We start from the raw sequence: 23,733 nt of genomic DNA on the forward strand, positions 1-23,733 counted from the left end.
AGAAGTGCGTTTGATTATCAGTGGAGCACTCTGCAGGTGCCACTGCCAGCTCAAGGTGTATAACAGGGAAAGTCCACCCACCTCAGTGATGTGCTCAGAAAGAGCCATCTGAATGAAGGACGTTCAGAGACGTTAGACTGGACGGAGGACAGACACTCCACAAGCCCACATGCATACCCACTCTGAGGTCAAGGGAAGTCAGCCAAGGCAGCAGACACACCTACTTCAAATGTTAATCACCTCTTTCCATCGAAGATTAAGCCGTTCAACAAGATTAAAAAAAAAAAAAAACCTTGGCCAAATAATGAACCAGTTGCAGTGGAATCCTCGACTCTAAAAGTTGCCTATATGATTGGACTAAGTAAGGTACTGGAACATTGATTAGCATCCACCTTTTAAAACCCCAAAGATGAAAAAGCACAAATGATCACTTCATGCATTTTATTGATAGTCTATATTTTAAGTCTGCAGTATGACATTGTACATAGGGAAAAAGCTTCTTCCTAAAAGATAGCTATTAATAATCAAACCAGATTTAATGAATGACCTTTCAAGGTCTTGTTCTGCATTAAACAAGTTAAATTTTAGCAGGTGTAAAGCACTGTACAAAAAAGGTTACATTCTCAAAAATTAATACAGGGCTTCCCAACCAGGAGTTTGTTGGATCAGATACCGGAGAAGGGTGTTTCATTCAGATTTAAATGGTAAGAAAATGAAAAACCAGACAAAGCAAGCCAAGTAAATTCACTTCCCTTTGTGCTCCTCTGATGCTTTCTGAAAATGGATCCCGGGTCAGGAAGCCCTGCTATGGCCATCACTTTAGTCTTCACACAGCATGCACACATGTGCTTCATGTTCAAAGATTTAAGGTCTGCCCTTTTCAAAACCTTTCAGGTTCTTATGGGCTTCAGAGCTTTCCAGGATTGCTGCCCAGTTCCTTACAGGCACTCAAGTAAACATCTGTACCAAAGCAGCTTTTCCTGGCAGAAGACAGACATAGGTCCCAAACCAGACCAACTGCATACCTACTCCCACTGGGACACTCACAGGGCCCTATACCTTTAAAAGCAGCACCAAGAACAAATGGAGCCATCAAGAGGTAAAATGCAAACGCTGGACAGTTTCAACATATAAAAACCAATCTGTTAAAAATGTTAGTAACAGAGCACTAAACAGAGTTAAGGCTGGGCAGCTGGCCTGACTACACATTGGAACTGGAAACAATCAAGATGAGAAACAAGGCACAGTGGCATGGCAGGCTCACTTTCACTGCGCGTCTCTAGACAGCAGCTCATCCAAATGACACAGAGCAGCTGTGGGACTTTAGCACACAAATCCCTTCTGGGTGGGGTGACACACCTGTAATCCCAGCAATCAGGAGGATCACCAATTCCAGGCCAGCCTGGGCTACAAAACAAGACCCTCTCAAAATACCAAAACAAAAAAGTCCCAAGTATCTTACCATAGCTCTGAGATTTGAATCCAGACATCTACATGGACATAAAAACAATCATAAAACTGATACTTAGAAAAAAAAATCCCAGTAGCAATTCTATTCTATGCTGTAGGCTTTCAGATCTAAGGTATGGTGACTTAGAGAGGCCACTCACTTCCTGGAGTGTTGGAGAGTATTTAAAAACTTTCCAGCGAAGGGAAAGGAATCCTTATTTCAAAGTGCTGAGCTAGGTTTGGTAACAAGTACCTGTATTCCCAACATCCAAGAGGCAGAGGCACAAGGACTGCCATAAATTTGAGGCCAGTCTGGTCCAGTGTTCCAGACCAGCTAAGAGTGCACAGCACAATACCCTACATCAAAACACGGTAATTCAGAATGAAAAAAAAAAAAAAAAGTAAAGGGCAGATATTGAGGTCACAGCTGTTTTTATTTGCTTACACTGTGACTTAGAAATACTCCTTCCTTAGACCTTGCCAAGTGAAGCATGATACAGCAATGTACATTGAAAAAGTTTTCTGAAAAGAATCATTTAGTAGGTAACTCAATTACAACACTGTTACTGAGCATAAACATACTGAACTGTACTGAAGGGGAAAAGCAGACACCCTCACATGTGCGCTCTCCGCCTGTTACAAAGGTACAGAGAGAATACTTTGGAGAACAACAATCAGAACTGTCTTAAGACCCTAAGTGCTCTGCAAGCGTGGCTCCCAGGTTCTGCACACTATTGGTAAGAGTGTGACAGGGAAGCCGGTAAGAAAAAACATTTTTTAAAACGTCAACTAAGGCAGATTACAAATGATTTCCTTTCACAAAAGAATTAAAAAAAGTCTCCTCCATCTGTTTAAAAAACAAGGTCAACTACAAGGTGCTACTGCATTCTAGCAAACAGAAATGGCCTTTAATAGTCATTTGCAACATTGAACCCTTTTTCACGAGTATTTGGAGAACCGACTTAAAGTCATAGAAGCAGGTGGTTAAATACAAAATGTGCTAAATGTTAACCCTTCATAGATATAAGACATTGACAAAAGCAGAGAATACTGGGCACAGAAATAAAGTTTTTCCAGGAGAAAAAAAATTGCTTAAGGTAACAGAGCTAACTAAGCCTTATCCCTATCTTGCATGGATTCTGATAATCATGTCCCTAAAGACTGAGTATCTCCTGGCACATTTCCTTATTAAATGGACAATCACCTGTTTTAACACTAGTATGTGAGCCTCCTCCCTCTCCCCAATGCCACCTCCATTAACATAGTGGTGCAACTAACATATTCTTTTCAGATAAAATGTTCCAATTTCCCAACACAGCTCTCTTCAGTGTTACTGCAAATAGCCTGCCTTTTTTTTTTTTTAACTTGTTCAACTTGGTTTTCAGCACTAATAAATCTTAACATTGTAAGCTGCATGGAATAAAAAACAAAACACTGCAAACCTTCAGACTAGTAAGTGGATTAAAAAAACATTTGAAATCTTTAAGGAAAATCAGGCTTTAGCACTTTCCCCTATGCTTTGAACAATGGAATCTCCAACATTATTACTGCATGAAGTTCAAAGTAGGCCTTAAAGACAGAAACTTTCTGTAATAAAGAAAAAGTGCAAAGATACAAAATGAAATGTAAAGTCTTTTGTAATAGGTGTTTGGACACTGGTGAGTAAAAAGACTTTCACTCTTTACACCTGACACCTATACGAACAACCTTATCCTTAACGTCTGCAACACTAGTAATATATAATAGTCATGGACTTGGTAAAATGAAAAAGCAACTCCCACTAAAAATACTTGTATTCATTCTACAGAACCCAAGAGATAGGAATCCTATTAGAAAGGGTCCACATGCACGTTAAACATGTGCATTCTACTGAAGTCTAGAAATGGGAAGATTTCCAGTGTCTCTGAAGAGCTTCAACATCTGCATTCATAACTAGCATCCTGCTTAAGTTACCTCTGACTTCAGTACTTCGCAAAAGAGTAATATGATTGGGGAGTTAAGGGAGGTGCCTGTTGACAGTAACTTCATGTTTAGAATGTGCTGCAGCTGTTTTTGAGATATAGAAAATGAACACCACTAAAATGGAACATTTTTATCAAGAGGAAAAAGGATTTGTTTTTAGTTAATCAGGACTATCCTGCAGATCTGAAAACCATAGAAAGGTGACAAGGAGGCTCACAAATATAAAGGAATCCTGACTTTTACATGGACAATTCTTTTAAAAAGATAAAAATGTATTACATAAGCGCCATAAACAGTGAAATCTGCTTATATTAAAAAAAATAAGTGAAGCTTTGTTTGGACATTATTTCCTTGCAAGAGCAGTACATATCCTTTGTAAACAACTACCATATTTACAATTTCATTTCCTTGACACTTAGGTAGGACTGAAAGCCAGAGGAAAACATGAAAGAATGAACTTTGAAATAATCTGTACTGCTAAGGTGGTACCAGTGAGGGTAAGCAGATTTGGGTAAAATAGTTTCTAGAATCCCGGAGTAATCTGGGTAGTTAGCTCATTTGGTGAAAGGCCAGGGATGTGCCTGTTCAATCCAGCTTCTCTTCTGGCCTGGCAGCTTTCTCCAGGGAACTAGCTAAGCTAATCTTAACCCCAATCAGTCTCAAAAGAAAAACCAGGCAAGAGTACTGGGGTTATCACAATCTAGTCTTATCACTAAAAAAGAACAATAAAGTGCATGTCCACAGATGTGAGCTGGACATCTCATCTTCACATATGGGCAACACAACTAGAATTTGAATTTCAAATAACCCAACATGCCTCACTTTCAATAAAAGATAATCTCTTAATTTATGAATGTCTTTTAAATGTGGCATGTTAGATCTGCTAGACACAGCAATGAAATATAGACAAGTGTGCACTAGTACCTTACATGAAATCTCGAAAACAAGCAAATCCGAGACTTTTCCAAAAGCACACCCATCTGTACCAACTGAAATCCCTACCTTAAAATTGGTTTAGAAGTCTCTTTCCTCCACCTTTTGTTTCTTAGCAGCAGATTGTAAAAACATCAATTTAACTTATGCTAGGTGGTAGTGGTTTTTTTTTTTTTTTAAACCAAAGACAGCTCTGCCAAATTTGTTGATCTTCTGCTTCTTTTATTCAAGTCGAATACTGGGTCGAGCTGCTGTGGCTGTCACTGTAGGAAACCAGTTCATGTCTATATCACTGTCATCATGAAAACATTCCATTCTCCAGAGCAGTGTTCTTACCCTCTATCACTTCCTGCCTAAATCCAAGTTAAAATTCATGGTTTCCATTGGGTTTTAGTGCAGTGTGATTCTACATGGTCCTTTCCTTTCCATGTCACAGTAGCTGTTCTCAAATACATTAAATAGAGATATGTTCTGCTCTTGACATCTACACACTTACAAAAGCAGCTTCGTACTTTGTTTGGTGTGTTTGTTTTACTATGCTGGCTCACAAAAAGCAGTTCTCATTTCTAAGCATGGTACTTTACAATTTTGAATGCATTAATACAACAGTGCATTGGAAAAGTACTGAGCCTCTACAAAATAGCTTTACATTTTTAAACAAATGAATGTGATTTTTTTCACTTACACAAGCATAGGCTTTTTAATATTTCCACAAGATAAATATCTCAATTAAACTCTAAGTTCATTCTATTGTGTGCCACAGTGATGGGCTTAGGACAGTTAATACACGTAGAAGATCCTAACTGTTTAGTGTTATTTACACTGATATGTCCATCATCACCTAATCTGGAAGGTGAACAAACAATATTCAGAATGTGACTGACTTTGTGTCAACAACTGGGAATGGTATAGTTTTAATTAATCACTTACAAAACATATAATGGAACTTAGTCTTGAGTGGGAATTTTCTTCATGACCCTCTTATGGCCTGAGAAACCTAAAAAGAGGTCAAGATGATAAAGGAGCCCTTGCTAAGGCAGACCTTACGGTAACAAAGGGAAAATGGCAAGTGTACATGGGTAAATTATCAGTAACAGGTTAGCAATTATCTGGTACTGAAATCAAACACTGAAGTCCTAAAATGTCGCTTCTGAAATATTCTTTCTATCCTGAAAGAGAAACTAGAGAAAAGACATGACTCCCTCAGAAAGCAATGACTCAATTCAGGTTGACTTTATATTTAAGCACCACTTAAAAAGTGGACATAAAGCAGGTGACTTTCCGTTTGCCCATCACTATTCCAGCTACACAGCTTCGAGAGTTCTGTTCTCACTACACAACACTTTCTCTGTTCCCAGAAGATAAGACGGCCCTGCGACAAATGGGACAGGTGGAATTCTCCGATAACCAGCGGTCGATGCAGTGGACGTGGTACTCATGGGAGCAAGGTAGCTTACGAAGTTTGTTGCCTTCCGTATATTCTGTAATGCAAACACTACATGTCTTCAATGCATCATTTTCACCAAAACTTCTCATTGCCAAGTTATCAATCTGTTCTTTGGTCAGTCCTCTAGGTTGGTCGTCATCATCCTCATTTAAGAGGAAAAACTGAGCCAGACTAAGGAATGGCAAAGTGCCACTCTCATCAAATATAACTGGGGCCCTATGTCGGCCCTCTCTCCTGGCACCTGGTGCGAGAATTCGGGTTCCTTCATTACTGCCTTCAAACATCTCTGAGCTACTTTCTGAACTTTCACCATTGGAACTGGAGCCGGAACCAGAGCTGTTACCACCAGAGCTCCCTCTTCCACTCCGGGTCTCTATTCTCTCCGTATTTCGAGTGGGGACTGAGATACCAGGCTCTGAGTCACTGTCACTATACATAAAGTAACTCAGCTCACCAAAACCTGTCATTATCTGCCTTAACATGGTTTGAATTGCAACAGATGTAGTTTCACTCAATCCAGTATTTAAGATTCTACGAATTGGAATCCTGATAGTACTCACATAGGTTCTCACGCCTGCACGTTCAGAACGTGAGAAGGTGCGCCTAAAACCCCCACGTTCACTTTCGTAAGTGACGGTGTTGTTTGGGGTCTGAGACCTTGACCGAGTTCTGCTAGCTATGCTATCTCTCTGCCGGTATTCTCCTGGACGAACTCTTCTGACTTGAAGATCAAGAACGATGGTTGGAGGTCTTTGACCAGATCCTGCACCTTCACCATTGTTACCCGTGTCTGAAGAACTTGCCCCTTGAGCGGCAGAATTTCTCGACCCAGAAGCTGCAAAAAGACCTCTACCTAGCAACTCGGGCCCACTTATCTGCTGTCTCAAAGTCACATGGTGACGGGTTCTAGAACTTCCTTCAAGCTCGTTTACTAAAGGGTGCTCAAAAGTCTGAGATGAGATGTTATGATGACTTCTTCGTGGAATGTCATTTGCTGGGTGCAGAGGAGACCTACTTCTTTCAGCTCTGGCTCTGGTTCTCCGGTGTTCTGGGCTTCGGCTTCTTGCCCTCCTCTGACCTCTGGTGGATGGCACTTCTGTTAATGCTTCAGCAGAACTGCGTTCTGACCTAGATGATCTGGCAGATGATGTCTCAGATGCTGAATTTTCCATTTGTCTTTGGCTGCTGCTGTCCATGTTTTCTACACTAAGACGTCTAGCAGATGGTTCATTTTCATTCTCTGAGGTTTGGCTTCCATTACGGTTAACATTTATCTCTAAACTGAATCTGAAATCACCACTATTTGGATTAGTCCGGCTCACTGCCCTCCAGGACTGATTTCCTCTCTGACCACTTCTTGTTGTATTGCCAGTCTGTCTGACAGAGTTAAGCCAATCTATTATAGAGTCACCATTGGACATGTCATCTGAAGAGTCTCCACCTGTTTAAAACAAAGAAAGGGGAGGAGAGAAAGGAACTACAATAATTAGGACGATCATATAAATAACATTAAAGAAGTTTGCAATTCTGAATGAATTTTACATTTATAGATCTTATATTGTATACAACACTGATTTCTAAGTGAAAAGCCAAAAAAAAGTCACCACACCATGAGTCACAGTATTAGGAAGGTTGAGAAGTGCTGGTCTAGAAGAAGCTATGAGACTGTGAGAAGGCTACATGTTTTTTCTAGTCTACTGTCTAAACAAAATCAAATGACTAAATTGCTAGTTTTGGGGACTAGTGTTTGTATTTTCGTTCCAATTATATTTCTACCAAATTCAGTCTTTATTACTTCATCTAGGGGCCTAGCTTAAGTGCCTTTGATAATATGAAGTTGCTTTAAAATACAAGAATTTTGTAGTCATAGTAAACATATAAACAAGGCTAATGGTTTATAAGTTCTTGAATAATTGTCAATATCAAGATTTTAAACTACCACGAAAATGAAGATCATATGAAATGAATAGCCTGAACCTGGAGTAACAGCATGCCTGGCAGTGTGTTTACGGACTAATGTACCAGCACCAGCTCCTAGGTTACGGTCAATCTCTGTTTCCTGCAGAGAGGGAGGCACCAGCCTGAGCTTAGAGCCAGCTTTTTTACTTAGCAGCAGCACTGACCCTCTGAGCCACTTAATGCTGGGAACTGTGGTGTGTCTTGTAGATCATCAGAATGGCTGGCAGTATAGCTGCCTTCTGCCTGCTAGATACTAAGAGCAAACCCTCTTCAGTTGTGTCAACCAGTGTCTGCACTCATTGCTAATCCCCCCATGTGGAACAAAATTACACCCAGTCGGAAGGCACTAGGGCAGGCAAAGCAGTTTCCTTTTTGCTGATGAAGCCATACTTATAAACAAGGAACTAAGTAGTAGGAAATATCAATGGATAATGAAAACCAAGGGGAGGAAATCTCATTTAAATAGACTACTTCTCACTTTGGTCCAATTAACACAAACAACCCAAAAGATGTTGCAGAAAACAGCATGACTTTCTCATTCATACATTAAGAAAATGCCACCTCTCTTTTTATGAACAGTTACTTATCACTAAATTAACTTGTGGCATTTCTGGATAATCTTTGACTAACATTTACTATTATGAATTTCCACCTCCCAAAGCAAAATATACCTCTATTTTCATCTGAGCTTTGTTGCGGCGGTGGACCCTCTTTGATTTGCTGTAGTCTTCTGAGCAACTCCTCCTCAGTGCTTTCGCCTGAAAGTTAACAATATTGGTCAAATTACAAATGGAGATCAATCGACAGTCAGTTTCTGTCTTTTTTTCCACGCTCAGGACTCGTTTTGAAGGATTTACCCAGGCTGTCTTCAAACTCAACAACCTCATGCCTCAGCCTGTTGTGCAGCTGGGATCACAGGCACAGCCACCAGGTCACCTCTGGCTTTGTTATCTGCACTTTAAATTGAATGACTGACTTGCCAGTAACCATACCAGGTAACAGCAAAACCGTTGAGAACTGCAGTTAAGATTAATTCTAAAGTCTGGTATTGTTTGCTCAAAATGCTCCACCTAGTCTTGCTAAGGAACCCATCCACAGGTTGGTGGAAATAGAAATGGGAAGGAAGACGTAGACTGAGTTCTGACTAGGATCAAATGAGACCTTATCTGCGTGAAAGGGAGTGACTAAGGACAAAGTTGTAGTTGTCATTTTCCCCACGACTAACTCTAGGGTTACAGTTGGGACACAGTCAGAGAATAAAGGATGACAAAATAAGATAAGTCTGTCCTAGAGCCTAAAATCCTATTAGTTTATAACTGGATGCATGGCTTGCTAACTAAATTGTTCAGCTCAATTTTATTTAATCCATTTTACTAAAGTTTTATATTATGATTGTTCCAATTATTAAAGAATGGAATCGGACAATAAATAGGACAGGCAGTAAATGCCATTCAGCATCTCTTGTACTGATAATTTTTTGTTAAAGAAACATATTATACAACTAGCTATTTCTTAAAAACGGAGCAACCTACATATATAACTTTCCTTAGATGTAGCTTACCTGGGGTGCCCAGCAAATTGTTGTCTCTCATAAGTCTATAGTCTTCTTCGCTCAGGTTATTTACAAATTGATAGAAAGCTTCTTCCCGATCCAATCGATCCATCTGACTTCTGCGCTGTGCTGCAGATTGGTCATTTCCTTTATCGTTAGAATCTGAGTTTTCCATCTTGATGAACAAGTGGAGAATTATCTGAAAGAGAAACTCTAATGTGAATGCCATGATGCATTCGACAATCTTACTTACATGGAAATCTAAAATGCATATATAGAAATGAGTTTTAAGAAAAACAAATGAAATATAATAGGAAATCTTGGAAAAGCACTAGGAAGACCAGGTCGGGAAGTCAGCAAACTACATGCTTGGGCCAAATTCAGCAATGTGGCCTACTTTTATCTTCTCTGTAACCTAAAACTGGTTTTTACATTGAAGTGCTAGGAACTAAACCCAGGACCTTGCCTGCATGCACTCCATCATGAGCATATAATTCCAATTCCTGGGTTTTAGTTATTTGAGTCATGGGAAGCTGTGTGTGGTCCAGTTAACTCCAACATGGCTCTCCTGCCTGGGCCTCTTGAGTGCTGGACTTGCTTACAGAGGTGTGCCACCATGCATGGCCACATGCACAACGCACAAGAATGTCTGTGATGTGTGAAAACTATGGAATACACACTTCAGGATTCATAGTCTTCCTGGAGCACAGGCATTCATCCACGCTTGTGTTGTAATGGCAGAACTGGACAACTGTGACACACTCTAAGTGTTTTCCCCACTGCTGTGCACTGCTGCTCTGAGCACTTTCAGTTACCTCAAAGCAACTGTAACTGGATAGTATTTCAAGTATGGCATGTGGATCATCCTGCGACTTTTAAAAAATGTACAAGCACACTCACTGTGGCAACTGAAAAGTGTTCTTTGAACACTGCACATAAAGGCACAGCAAAAGATACCTAATATTCACCAGATTAGATGACCAAGGCCACACTTAGGCAGATACTATGAATGCAGGCAAGGTCCTGGGTTTAGTAGTACAAAATTAGACTAAAATACGTATCAAAATACTCCCAGTACAAGAAACCTATGCTCTTCAAATTAGAAAACTCAAGTTGAAGGATTTCATCTAAAACATTTCTTCATAAAAATTTACACACTGGAATATTAATCAGCTGTTAAAAATGAAATTATGGAATTTACAGGTCAATGGATGGATCTAGAAAAATTCATCCTGAGGTAAACCCAGACTCCAAGAAAAATAGTGCTTTCTCTCATAGTCACATATTATTATCTTTTAAGCCATCCACAGACATGTTACAATCCATATAACCAGAGGCTAGGTGTCAAGTAAGGGACTTTGGGGGAGGGTTTTGCTTGCTGTTTGTTTTCTAAGGCGGGTAGAGTTGGGTGAGTGGAGATCTAGGAGGAGTTGGGGGAGGAAAAACCATGGGTAATATATTGTATGAAAAAGTTTCAATAAAAAATTTGAAAATGAGGATTTAAACCAAGTTTCCAAATGGCTTATTTTCTCCTGAGCAAAAAAAAAAGCTTTTATCAATGGTAATCCTGTTTAAGGGCAGAAATGTATACAAAGGAAATGAACTCGTTAGTATTAGCCTTTTGGTTAATTATAGTCCTATATAACGTTGAAGGGACTGGACATGCTGTCACTAACCATACAAGGAATGGAATGGCTAGTGATGGGTTAACAAATACAACTGACAGCATTCAAGTGTTCCTTTCCTAGGCAAGTGTTGATTATTCAAGTATAAAGTAGCTGGACAACTAGTCCCAAGAACAGTCTACATGAAACAACAAATGAGAACATAGCCCAGTAATTTAGCATAACTTAAAGCAGCCCTGCCAAGATGATTTATAAATGAAATAATAAAAATATATGTGGCGTAGGAAAAAACCTGGTAGAAGTATTTTCAAAGTTAGATAAAAATGCAAGATGTTTATAAAGTTTTTGGGTACCCATTTTATTTTCTTCAAAAAGTACTTTGAAGAAAATATTAGAACCCATCATACTACTGAACCAATAGTGTCAATGTAAACCTCATTCTTGTGGATTTAATCATTTTTAGTTGAATGAAAATTTTTTTTGTCAAAAATCTTTTTTTGTTGTTGTTGAGACAGGGTCTCACTACGTAGCCTTGGCAGGCCTAGAACTCACTTTGTAGACCAATGTGGCCTCAAACTCAAGAGATCTGTCTGCGTCTGCCTGAGTGCTATCATAAATTTCCCACTTTGTTTTAAAGATAGGGTCTTGCAGCCTAAGCCTTAAACTCATGGCAAGCCTGTTTCATATGAGCCACAGGCCTAATAGTCTTTCCATGCAGCATTTTAATGGCTTAACAATGGTTAGATTTTATTGTGATTTGTAGGACGTGGGTAAAAGATCAATTTTTTTCTTAACGAGAACCTCAAATACTACCTTCAAACAATAAATGGCTTGAGGAATTAAGTTTGCAGAGAATGTGCCTTAGTGAATAACAAGACAATCAATGCTGAACTTAAAATCACTGCAATAGTAGGGAATATTGGCATCACAGGCTATCAAAGATATGATAATTATATCATTATATAATTATATCATTATATATATTATAATCTCTGAGTTCCAACTACAGTTCCAAAAGTGCAAAATGAACTTCCTCAGCTTAAACTTCGCACTAGGGCTAGGGCAACAGCTCAGCTGTTAAGAGCATTTGCTGCTTTAGCAGAGGACTTAGATTTGATTCTGAGCACCAACATGACCGTTCACAACCATCTGGAGCTCCATCTCTATGGGTATCTGACACTCTTTTCTTGGCCCTGCAGGTACTAATCACTTGGTACACATAATACATGCATGCAGGCAAAACCACCTATATACATAAAAAATAAAAATTCATACAGTGTATATAGCTGAGGACCTTTTATCTACCCTTCAAGGGGAAATAGCCATCCTATATAATAATACACTAAAAGGTACACTTGGGAACTGAATCTCTAAGAGCAGAATATGCAAATTAAAACCAAGCCTGTGGACTGGTAAATGCAAGTGAAATGGCATTTTCAAAGACGAAACAGGCACAACCCCTGCCCCCAAATCCACAAATGACACACAAATGAAGATGTGCAAAAATCTCATTTCAAGCTACCCACAGTGAACAAACATTTGTGAATTGTCAGTAAGGCACACTAACTTTTAAACTTCTGAAAAAAAAATAATTGCTTCCTAAAAGAAATGCCATTTTTCTCTAGGTGAACTTGTATTAGGTGATAATGTGCTCAAGTATTATTATTACATGGTGAAATTTATACTTCAAAACCTTCACTAGGCCAGTCATGGTGGTACAAGCTTTCAATCCAGATACTCAGGAGACTGAGGCCAAAGAATGTTTTGGAATTTTTTACACAGGGTTACATGTGGCATAGGCTGGCTTCAAACTCCATCTTTCTGACTCCATGATCCAAGCACTGTGGAAACAACTGTGTGTGCTACCATGCCTGACTCTGAGAACAAAGGGTTTTGAATTTCTAGCTAGCTTAGGAAATATAGTAAGATCTCATTTAAAAAATAAGAACAAAAAACAAAATCAAACAACAACAACAAAACAAATGGAATTTGGGCTTCTCTCTTTCACCTATGGTTCACAGGCTGAAATCCTAACCCTCAAGGTTATAGCATTAGGAAGCAATAATTAGCACACCCTTCTAAGAAACCCTTAAAGAATACCTTGACTTTTTCATCAATATCAATAAGAATACAGTGAGAGTCATGAAGTCAACCCTTACCAGACACCAAGCTGCCCAGGCCTTGAGTCTGACTTAATTCTTTTGCCTCCTGAACTCTCTTAAGACTTCTGTTGTCTATAGAATATGCAGTTTAGGGCATTCTATTATAGTAGCCCAAACCAACAAAAACAGTATGAAAATTGAAATCTATAATTTATCCCTCCCGACAAATGCAACAGTGTACCAGAATCTTCATAAGTCAGTCCAAAGGAACAAAATCCAAAAGCCAAATCCTATTCCAGATTTTGAAAAAAGCACGAAGAGACCTGCTCCTGTCAACTTTTGCCCACTTACTTAACTATAGCTTAAACATAGCCGCACCCACATCTCCATTCTGTTTTGGAGACAGGGTTTCTCTAGGTAATAACCCTGGCTGTCCTGGAATTAGCTAGACCAGGCGGGCCTTGAACTCAGCCTCCTCCGCCTGCCTCTGCCTCCCCAAGTGGGCGCACCATTATACCCAGATTAGACTACTGCTCTTAAAACTACTCTTATTTTTTGCTAAAGTCAATAAGATGAGCATGGCAAGGAAAAAGAGGGTAAGGCCATAATAGTTTCAGTTTCCTACTCTTATTACTAAGGTTCTTTTTTTTTCCTATTGAAATTTCTGGCAAGTGTTTTGATAACTTTGATACCTACAGGAAGACTAAAAGTCAAAGAGTGAACAGTTATGAAAGTCACATGGGCCAAGTATGAACAAATGTAAAAAAACAACACAAGCTACCATTTTCCCTACAAGTTACCTACAAGTTGGTATTGGTAATGGTAGCAGTGACTACTTTTTTTAAAACACAGAAAAGCACAAAGGGAAAGAAAACAAGACCCTCAAGCCATAAATAATTTCCAAAAGAAACCACCATCAATGTTTAATAACATTCTTAAAGTAGTCAATGTTCTGGACACTAACAAGTTAGGACAAAATCTACTTGTGAAAAATCAGTAAACAATCCCCAAAATAACTGCCGGTTGAATAGTTTTTGAAAGTATAAATCTTCCAAAGAAAGCAAAAACATCTGGTAAGTTCTGACATTTGAAGGACATAAACCTAAGGTAAAACTCACATGCCAATGAAAGAACAGTGTGCCACCGTGTTAAGAATAGCACCAAGGAGATTAAACCTGAAAGAAGCAGAAACCTTTGGAAAAAATGGGGAAGATATAAAAACCAGTATCTGAGTTCAGCGTGTTGGTACACACCTGGAATCCATACCTAAGAGGCAGAGGCACATGCATGGATCTCTGAGTTTGAGGCCAGCCTGGTTTACATAGGCCAGCCAGGGTGGCACAGGTGTGTACGATAAACTCTCAGTGAACAATAAGGATTATGGGCTAAAATAAAAATGATAAATGTTGCTGGGCGGTGGTGGTGCACGCCTTTAATCCCAGCACTCAGGAGGCAGAGGCAGGAGGATCTCTGTGAGTTCGAGACCAGCCTGGTCTACAGAGCTAGTTCCAGGACAGGCTCCAAAGCCACAGAGAAACCCTGTCTCGAAAAACCAAAAAAAAAAAAAATGATAAATGTCAAATATCAAAGGCAATAAGTCAAAATAAAGTACAACAAAAAATGGAATCCCAGCAACAAGGAAGCAGTGACAGAAGCAAATGGATCTTTGTGAATTCAAGGCCAGTCTGGTCTATGGATAGTGAGTTTCAGGGTAGCACTGAGACTCTACTTTTAAAGAAAAAAGAAAAGGAGGAAGAGGGAATAGAAAGATGCCTTCCAATAGAAAGGTGTAACACTGAAGAGAATACAACCATGGTGTCAAAATAGAGCCAAGAGTTGACAAAAATAACAGTTTAACAAAACTGCCCCAAAACGGAGATGTAATTAGCAGCTAAAGTAAACCGCCTGAATGTGTAGTCGTATCATGTGGCCGTTAAACAGAAGTTAGAACAGACTGAATTCAAAAGACCCTCTGAAATAAAATGACATTAAGGGCAGGTTATGTCTCCCCCTGTTCTGGGGCTAGTGTCATATTGAGCTATATATTCCAATGATGCAAAATTCTACCACTTTCTTGGCAAGGCCTATGGGAGTAATGAGACCCTGCCTCGAAACAGACCAAAAAGAGCAGCTCCAAACTCCTTTTACTTCCATAATGACAGGCTGTTCTACAGTTCCCTACACTTATCAAAACATATTTGGGTTATCTCTCCACATATTTCTGCAACATACTTTTACTCCAAAACTGCAAGCACACTAGGAATGCCTTGCTAAAAAGAACACAGTGTTTGCTAAAGTAGAGACTTCCATCAAAGAAAGCCTGTTCTTTGCAGTTATTTTGGGGACAGGGAGAAAAATATCTGATTTGATTCAGTCCCTACTACTGCCCCAACTCTCAATCCTTTTGGCTTTAAAGTGTGCATTGGTTAAGAGTAGAGTAAGTGAAGAGATTTAGGCACTGGGAAGGCAAATCCATCCTGCAGGGGCAGTCACATGGGGGTTTATGACTGCAAGAAGGTCCCAGAGCCTGAGGTGACTGCTTACAATTTGAAAGAAAAGGAAATTCTGAATGCAAGCAGTGATCTCAATGGCTGGTAAAGCAATCTTACTCTCAAGTACTCAATGAACCTGGCCTCATTTTAAGGCAGGAGTGGTGGTCCAAGATGAAGAACGGTAATAAGCGTAACTCACAAGTTCTACTGTTTGATGAGTGAAAGAAGATTTTAAAGGTGAAGGTGTATTGTTAGGGAACTCTGATCCAAATACAAACTTTTCTCTACCTTAGTATGAAATATCAGGAAGAAATGCTTAAAAAATGTTTTCAGACATATATGATAAAAGGAATTATGATCATGTCCAGTTGAACTAGTAACGGAGAAAAAGGGCTGGGGCATATTGCTCAAGGACAGAGTGCTTGCCTAGTATGTATATGAAGCCCCAATTTCCTAAGATGAGTAGAGGGGACAAAAAGGCCATCCTGCACTCCTTCCACATCATCAGAGAAGATCTTTAATTTACCACCTCATTCTCAAGGTTTAATATTTATGACACAGATAATATACTTGTACTTATGATTAGCTTCAGACATTTTCAAACAATTTCCTCAAACAATTGATTACCAATAAACCGAGCAGTGGTAGTACACCTTTAATCTCAGTACTCAGGAGGCAGAGACAGGCAGATCTCTGAGTTTGAGGCCAGCCTGGTCTACATAGCAAGTTCAGGACAGTGAGGACTACACAGAGAAACTCTGTTTCAACACCCCCCCACCCCAAAAGAGTACCAATACAGGCCTACTGTAGAGAAAAATCCAGTTCTTCTTAAAACACTTAGCTCTCTACCATGGTTATAAAACTATATCTATATCTAAAGATCTTTTTAACAGTTCTACACTTGATCCTGACAACAATCCCATAAAGTAGGAAACCTCAGTTTCACAAGTATGAATCCTGATAACGGAAGGAGTAAATTGTCAAAGCCCCGTGGACAATAAATGGTCAGCAATTAAATGCAGGTCTACTGATTCCAAAGTCAATCAATTTTTCACTAAATGACTACTCCCAGTATATCCTGGATTGTGTGCTTTAAAATACATCCTTTAAATTCCAATAGGCTTGGCCACTGAGTCCCATGGGCTTTTTATACCAGTCCTTGTATAAACACTTTTGAACATGAAAAAAAACTTTTTTGCCGTGCTGAGGATTGAACACATGCAAGACAAACACACACTGAACTATATCCTCATCACTCTTGGAGACATTTTCGCTATTAACTTCCCACCTTAGCCTCCAAAGTAGCTGGGATTGCAGGCCCACGTCATAAAGCCCATTAACAAAACAGTTTTTAAATGGTAATAACTCTTGGCCTGCAAAACACCTTGCATTGGCACAAATAGCCAAATTTTCTATTTTCTGAACTGCTTTTGGAGGGGCATGGGCTCCCTATGTAGCCTAGTCCCATGTCACCATGCTGGTTCTGTAATTTTCTTCAACAGTGCTAGGAATGAACTGTGCATATTAGGCAAACACTCTACCACTGAGCCATATACTTCAGTTTGTATCCTAGTCATTTTGTCAGCTTTATTTTTGTCAACAAAGTATTAATTCAATAATACTAACACCAAAAAAAACCTATTTGTTCAACCATAGTCAAATATGGTGATGGACACCTTAATCCCAGCACTCAGGGCAGGCAGATCTTTGAGTTTGTGGACAGCCAGAGTTATATAGTGAAACTGTCTCAAAATAGTTTAAACCAGCTGGAAAATGGTGGTGTAAACCTATAATCTCAGCAATCGGAGACAAAGGCAGGAATATCTCTGTCAGTTAAAGACAGCCTGGTCTATAAATGAAATGCCAGGACAGACAGGGCTCTATTATACAGACAACCCTTGTCTCAAAAAAAAAAAAAAAAGCAAAAGGCTAAAGCATGAGATAGGCTGTAATCCTAGCCAATAGAAAGACTAAGGTAGGAGGATCACAAGTTCAAGGCCTATCTGTGCTACAGTTAGTTCCAGGGTAGCCTAGGCAATTTTATGAGATGTGATCTCAAATCACAAAATAAAAAGCACTTGCTTGGAATGTATAAGACTCCAGGTACAAATTCCAGTTCCACCAAAAATAATATAGAAAATGAAATCAAGTGATCTACTAGATTTGAAGTCAGGATAAAAAGGACCGTATGTAGATACCAAAAGTGTTTTCCTTTGGGCGGTGGTGGTGCACGCCTTTAATCCCAGCACTTGGGAGGCAGAGGCAGGCGGATCTCTGTGAGTTCGAGACAAGCCTGGTCTACAAGAGCTAGTTCCAGGACAGGCTCCAAAACCACAGAGAAACCCTGCCTCGGGAAAAAAAAAAAAGAGTTTTTCTTTGTAGAATTTAAACAGTTTAAAGTTCATTAAATTTATAATAGATAAATGGATGGACGTTTAGCTGTGTTGTTCTGTCATCTCTCACTTTCAAAAATATAAAGCATTTACAAAAACAAAAAACAACAAACAAACAAAAAAAAAAAACCAACAGGGCACTGGGCATGGTGAAACATACCTTTAATTCCAGCACTCAAGAGGTAGCAGGCAGAACTCTCAAGTTCCAGGCTAGACAGGGCTACACAGTGAGACCCTGTCTCAAAAACAACAACAAAAAGACAAGGACAGAGGGATAGAGAGATGGCTATATGATGTAGAGTACTTGCTACTCTTGCAGAAGACCTGATTTAATTCCCAGCACTATGTGGAAGCTCATTACCATCAGTAACTTTGGTTCCAGGGAATTGAACATCCTCTCCTGGCCTAAATGGGCAACAGGCACACACACTACATACATACATACATACTACAGATAAAGTACTCATACAAATAAAATAATCTAATTTAAAAAGAAACAGGACAGGGTTGTTTTATTGCATTTATTTATGGGAAGATACTGCTTACCAACTATATGATTCGTTGAAATGTTTCCAGAAGTAGACTAGTAGAATATACAGTGTATTCAGAACTATGGAGACAGCAGAGCAATGAGCTTACAGATGACCCAGATAGTAACCAACACTTAGCTTTGCTTATAATTTCCTATCTTTACCTCTTGTAGAGGGCAGATGAAAAATCCAGAACAGATTCAGGAATGTCCCTTATGTCTAACCTCTTCGCAGGAAGAGTACTGACTTGCAGTTCACAATTCCGACTACAAGTCTCTAAAAACAATTCAATCGAAAGAATATTAAGAACTATAAAGTAAACGACAGAAAACTCTGCTATGCTATCAATTTATAGGATCAAGTTAGTGGGAAGCCAATATGATGACATTTCATCCCACTCAAGTAATTCAGACAATGAATTTAATCTTCAACCACCATTCCATGTTCTTTTATTACTCTACCTCATTATATCAGAATTTGTTCTCTATAAACTCAATTTTGAATTGCTTCTTTTAAAATAAAAAATATAGCCGGGCAGTGGTGGCACACACCTTTAATCCCAGCACTTGGAGGCAGAGGCAGGTGGATCTCTGTGAGTTTGAGGCCAGCCTGGTCTATAAGAACTAGTTCCAGGACAGGCTCCAAAGCTACAGAGAAACCCTGTCTCAAAAAACCAAATAAATAAATACATAAAATAAAAAATATTTTCCCTAAAACACCTAGAGGATTAGACAGGAGGAGTTTCATGAGGTTGTTATATAATTAGCTCCAGGACAACTTGGACTTCTAGATCTTGCCTCAAAAAAAATCAAAAATAAAACACAACCAAAAAACACTGGCATATCACCTATATCAATCACTTAATTTTAGTTGAGGAAAACAACTTTAAGATGAAACATGATGACAACTAAATCCTTCCTGAACCAGTGTTCCTACCCAGAAATCATTAAGGGCAGCCCTTTAACCCTGGTCTGACCCATACACTAAGAACCTTTTATACCTGTACTTAGGCTATCATTAAACACAAGTATTTCTCTCCACCCAGAAAGAATCATTCTCATCAAATTCCTTTAGACTGTCACAGGTTGCAAGGACAGTATAATCTGCACCTTTAACCTAAACACAAACACAATGTGTTGCTGTCTACGACAGATATTTGTCCAGTACATACTGGTGCTGTTATGATTAATGAAATTAAAATCTTAAAACATTATAATAAAATTTAGAGCAAAAGTTCTGGTGGGAAACTCTATGTTCAAAAACATATCCATAATTGAGGAATCTATCTTTGAAAAAACCTCAGTTAATTAGAGGGGTAGGATAAGTGGCTTTATATCCCTATTCAAAGCTGAGAAAAAATAATGAAGGAAAAAACAGACAGGGAACTATTACTATCTTAACCTTACTTATCAAAACTTCAGATTCCTATATAAAGCGGGACCTGAGGATTTAGAAATCTCTATTATCCAAAAATGTTAAAGAACTACACTCACAAAAGAAAATGTCCTCATCCTGGCACTAACCCAAAAATGCTGCACCTCATTGGTCTGGTTTTGATTCTTATTTGCTACCCACTCAATGGTAAATCAAAGGAACAGGATGCTAGTCACTGAGGTATTCTATTTCCCTGTCCTATAGGATTCTGGAAAAAGTACATGTAACACAATTCTATAAGTGCAAATGGTCCACTTGACTTGCTCTTACTGGAAGCCTTACTACAATGTTTACTGAAAGATAGTGGCTAACATTTCTAAAGACTTCATTGAGCTATTTCTTTAAAAAGAGTATAGATTATAATTTTTTTGAGACAAGGTCTCTCCCTATATAGAACTGGTAGGTCTAGAACTCACTGTTTAGACCATGCGGGTCTCAAATTGTAGTGACCCTATGTCTGCCCCTGCCAATGCTAGCATTCCAGATGTGGGTCACTGTGACACACACTGATTTTATAAAGGATCTCTATCAACTTACACCAAGACCAGAAAAGTTGAAACAGAAACTATAACAAACCACTCAAATAATGTGTAGATTCTGGACAACTCTCGCCTGTTTCACTGAGGCAAACTATTTTTACGAGCTAATGACAAGTTTTGGATGCAGAATAAGTTAGATTACCACTTTTAACTTCCACTAGCTTTCTGATGTAACTGGATAGCAAATAGATATTAAAAGTTTGGTGACTTGATGTTGGACAGACCTGAGATAAAATGAAGGCTCCACACACACTAATTTTTAACAAATCACTCAACTTTCTCAGAGTAGTTTGTTTCCTCTTTAAACTAGAATATCCTCACGAAGGCCTGACTGAGGATTATGAAATAAGACATGCCAAAGCCAGATCCTAGCACACACTCCTTCAAGAGAAGTTTGTTATAACTGTAGCCCAGTTACTATCCAGCAGAGTTTGCACCTATTTCCTAGGAATACTTATTAATAATGTTCTACTTACTTTGAAGTGTCCTGCTTAGTGTAAGCAATTATGAGGTTATCTTACAATGTTGATAATAGTGACAGAATTAATTCCAACTAGAGTATGTATATCATATGGCTTCTTGAATCTTGAAGGGGGAGAAAAATAAAATGGCAGATAAAATAACTCACATTCTATTGAGATTTCATTTAGCTACTCACCAAACATTTAAAAGCATGTTCTTATACCCAGGTATTTCCAACAATATCTTAAAGCAGCTTAATTTTTTTTCTTTTAGTGCTATAAAAATTTGGCTAATTTTAGATTACTCAATAAAACCCAAACCTAAAGCATAGGTGATTTTCAGGTACCCTTTGAATTCACAGTAAAAAAGCACCCACCCTCATCGTGAAGAACCCATTCAACCACAGGGACTATAGAGCACAACATATATTTGCAAATACATTCTATGTATACATCATCAGGAGATGAAACAAAAAAATTACCTGTCTGTTATGACATAGTACTGAAATCCAATAAGCTGGATTTTCAGTTTTCTTCACTCCGCTCTAGAAGAAAAAGAATTCATTAGTCTTCCTGTTAGAAGATCCACATTTTCTTTTTTAATAAAACAAATTCTCAAAAAACACATATCATATGTATTTTGGTTACATGCATCATAATCCAAATTAATTCAATGTTAGTATTAGGATATTTGGGGAACCAAGGAGGTCAGAGGGAAGCAAGAATTAGATAAAACATTTCCTTTAAAGGCCAAGAGGCAACCAACCTTTTACTATTAGCTTCTTTAAAACAGGCCTTTCCTTATCAGACTAGTCATTATTTTCAGATTCTAAAAGTTACTTTCAAGGACTTCTTTGGTACACTACACCAGCCTAAGGCAGAAACTATAAAAAATAAAACCATCCGGACATCTTAAGCTAAAGAATGTTAGCGACCTTTTTCAGTAAGAGGAACTGCCGAAAAATAGCCCTCTAAAGGGTTGCTGGGGTTCGTCTTTCTACATAGTTAACCTGTATTTCAGAAACTGATTTGAGGAAAAGGCCGACCTGTAATTGTGCCTGCCTCTGCAGACGACTCTGATCTAATGGGAAGATGAGTAACTTTGTAATTATGAAGAATCAAAGAAATGATTAGCACTACATTTGTTATTTTTGGTCTTCAAGCATCTAAACGCACTGTGGTTAATTATGATTCAAGAAATGTAAGCAACTGATTTCTAGCAAAAAAAAAAAATATCGTGAAGCCCGCCAGTGGTGCGTGAAAATCTGATATAAATCCTTTTGACCCCAAAAGAAAAAAAATGACCTTAATAACTAGGCTTCTAGGCCTCAGACTGCTCGACTAACCTGTGGAATAAGTATGGTGAAACTGTCCAGGGAAAGAACGTGGCTGTCTCCTCCATCTTGAAATTAATCAGCATAAGGGGAAAAGGGACTGAGCATTCAGGAAGCAGAAGCCCAACCGGTTAATACTAGTTACTAAGCTATGGCGTACGTGGCAGGTACCGCCCGCAGAAGCCGAGACCCTTAGGGGTTTTTCTGAGTGGGGGAGGGGTATGACTGCTGGCAGATCACACGGATATTAACTTGAAAATAATTTGGCTCAGTTCCCACACTTACCCAGGGAAAACAACCCGCAACGTCTTTTCCCTCCGTTTTTTTTTTTTTCTTTCTAGACGCGGGGGGAAATCCTAGTAATAATCTAGCCAAGGATACAGCAGGGCTAAAGGAGCAAGGAAGCAAATCACATTTGTCCCCGATCCTCAGGGAAGACTGTCAGCGTAGCCCCAGAGGACAACTAATTGCTAATGCCTTACAGAAAGGTTCAAAATGGGGCTTTGCGAATCCCAGAAAAATCTGAAGGCCCAAGAGTTCCTAACATCTGACTTCGAGCCCCTCCACCCCACTTCCCCAAACCCTAGCCCAATCCGCAACGCAGGGAGACGAAGTGTGTGCGTGTGTGTGTGTGGGGGGGGGGACTCGAGGAAAGAGAAGGACGGGAGACGCTTAGCTTCTCACGCCCGAGGCCCAAAGTCCAGGATGGATTCTCCGGCCGGCGTTGCCAGCTTGGGAGAGCGGGCCGGGCCGCGAGTCCAGGGCCCCGGGAGGAAGTCCTCCCCACCTCCTTCCCCTCCTTCCACGAGCCGGCCGCCACCCGCCACCCAGCTAAAATGGCAGCGGCGACTACGCCACGGAGCCCCCCGGAGCCAGGAGCCCGGGGCCGGGGGCCGCGCGGGGTGTCTCGGCCGCAGCCGACCACTCGGGCCATTTTGAAGAGCCGCTGCGCTGCTGTCTCGTTCCAGCCCGACAGCCCGTTTCTCGGGGTACCCCATGACTTCACTTACGCGGTGGTCCGGCCAGGAGCCGACTCGCTGAGCTCCGTCGCGGTCGCCGCCGCCGCTGCCACTGCCAGTCTCAGGAGCGTCGCCGCGTCGTCGCCGCCCGCTCTCAAGCCCGCCTCCGATGGCCTGAGGGAGACCCGCCTCTAGCCTCCCAGCGCCCGATCGGAGACGTAGCTCAAGCAGCCATTATCTTCCCCATTGTTACCTAGCTGTGACAGGAAACGACTGCCCACAACAGGAAGTGATGATGTCGCGTCCCAGCTTCACAGGCCCAGTCCCAGACTGCTAGCCAGCCAATCCCAGTTGATTCCTCGAAAAGCCTTAGTGGGCAGAGGCGGGGACCGGTAGACTACGACGAGGCGGGCGGCGGGTCGGGGGAAAAATGCTGCTGTGACGCCCACCATGTGACAGGCCCCACCCTCCTTCGCCATTTTGAATTGTGGCGAGAAATTCGCGTTCTGAGAATTGTGGGAACCTTTGCGTTCCCATTTTGAAAGCTGAAGAACGTCACGTT

At 40.0% G+C, this 23,733-nt stretch overlaps 1 protein-coding gene across 2 annotated transcripts; it reads right to left on the minus strand.

The window, feature by feature from the left end:
• Positions 1–426: 426 nt before the first annotated feature.
• Positions 427–23,462, minus strand: Rlim (ring finger protein, LIM domain interacting). Of its 2 annotated transcripts, XM_050127330.1 has the most exons (7): positions 23,223–23,462; positions 21,361–21,423; positions 20,894–21,002; positions 18,609–18,720; positions 9,312–9,501; positions 8,422–8,508; positions 427–7,232 (listed from the first exon to the last, which is right to left on the minus strand). In XM_050127330.1, the coding sequence occupies exons 5-7, from the start codon at positions 9,475–9,477 to the stop codon at positions 5,677–5,679; spliced, it is 1,809 nt and encodes a 602-aa protein (XP_049983287.1). In that variant the 5' UTR covers positions 9,478–9,501; positions 18,609–18,720; positions 20,894–21,002; positions 21,361–21,423; positions 23,223–23,462; the 3' UTR covers positions 427–5,676. The 2 variants fall into 2 exon arrangements, with proteins under 2 accessions (XP_049983287.1, XP_049983286.1); XM_050127329.1 differs by lacking the exons at positions 18,609–18,720; positions 20,894–21,002 and having other exon boundaries at positions 23,223–23,461.
• Positions 23,463–23,733: the final 271 nt, after the last annotated feature.

This window comes from Alexandromys fortis, unplaced genomic scaffold, assembly GCF_014885135.2.
Source record: "Alexandromys fortis isolate MF-2015 unplaced genomic scaffold, M_Fortis_MF-2015_v1.1 scaffold_266, whole genome shotgun sequence".
Lineage (NCBI taxonomy): Eukaryota > Metazoa > Chordata > Mammalia > Rodentia > Cricetidae > Alexandromys > Alexandromys fortis.

What these genes read in the sequence shown, in the direction of transcription:
- Rlim (XM_050127330.1), bottom strand. Translation starts at nt 9,477, where the DNA reads ATGGAAAACTCAGATTCTAACGATAAAGGAAATGACCAATCTGCAGCA. An exon ending in CAATTTGCTGGGCACCCCAG is followed by an intron (nt 8,509 to 9,311) that starts GTAAGCTACATC and finishes GTTAACTTTCAG; the next exon opens with GCGAAAGCACTGAGGAGGAG. An exon ending in AAGCTCAGATGAAAATAGAG is followed by an intron (nt 7,233 to 8,421) that starts GTATATTTTGCT and finishes TGTTTTAAACAG; the next exon opens with GTGGAGACTCTTCAGATGAC.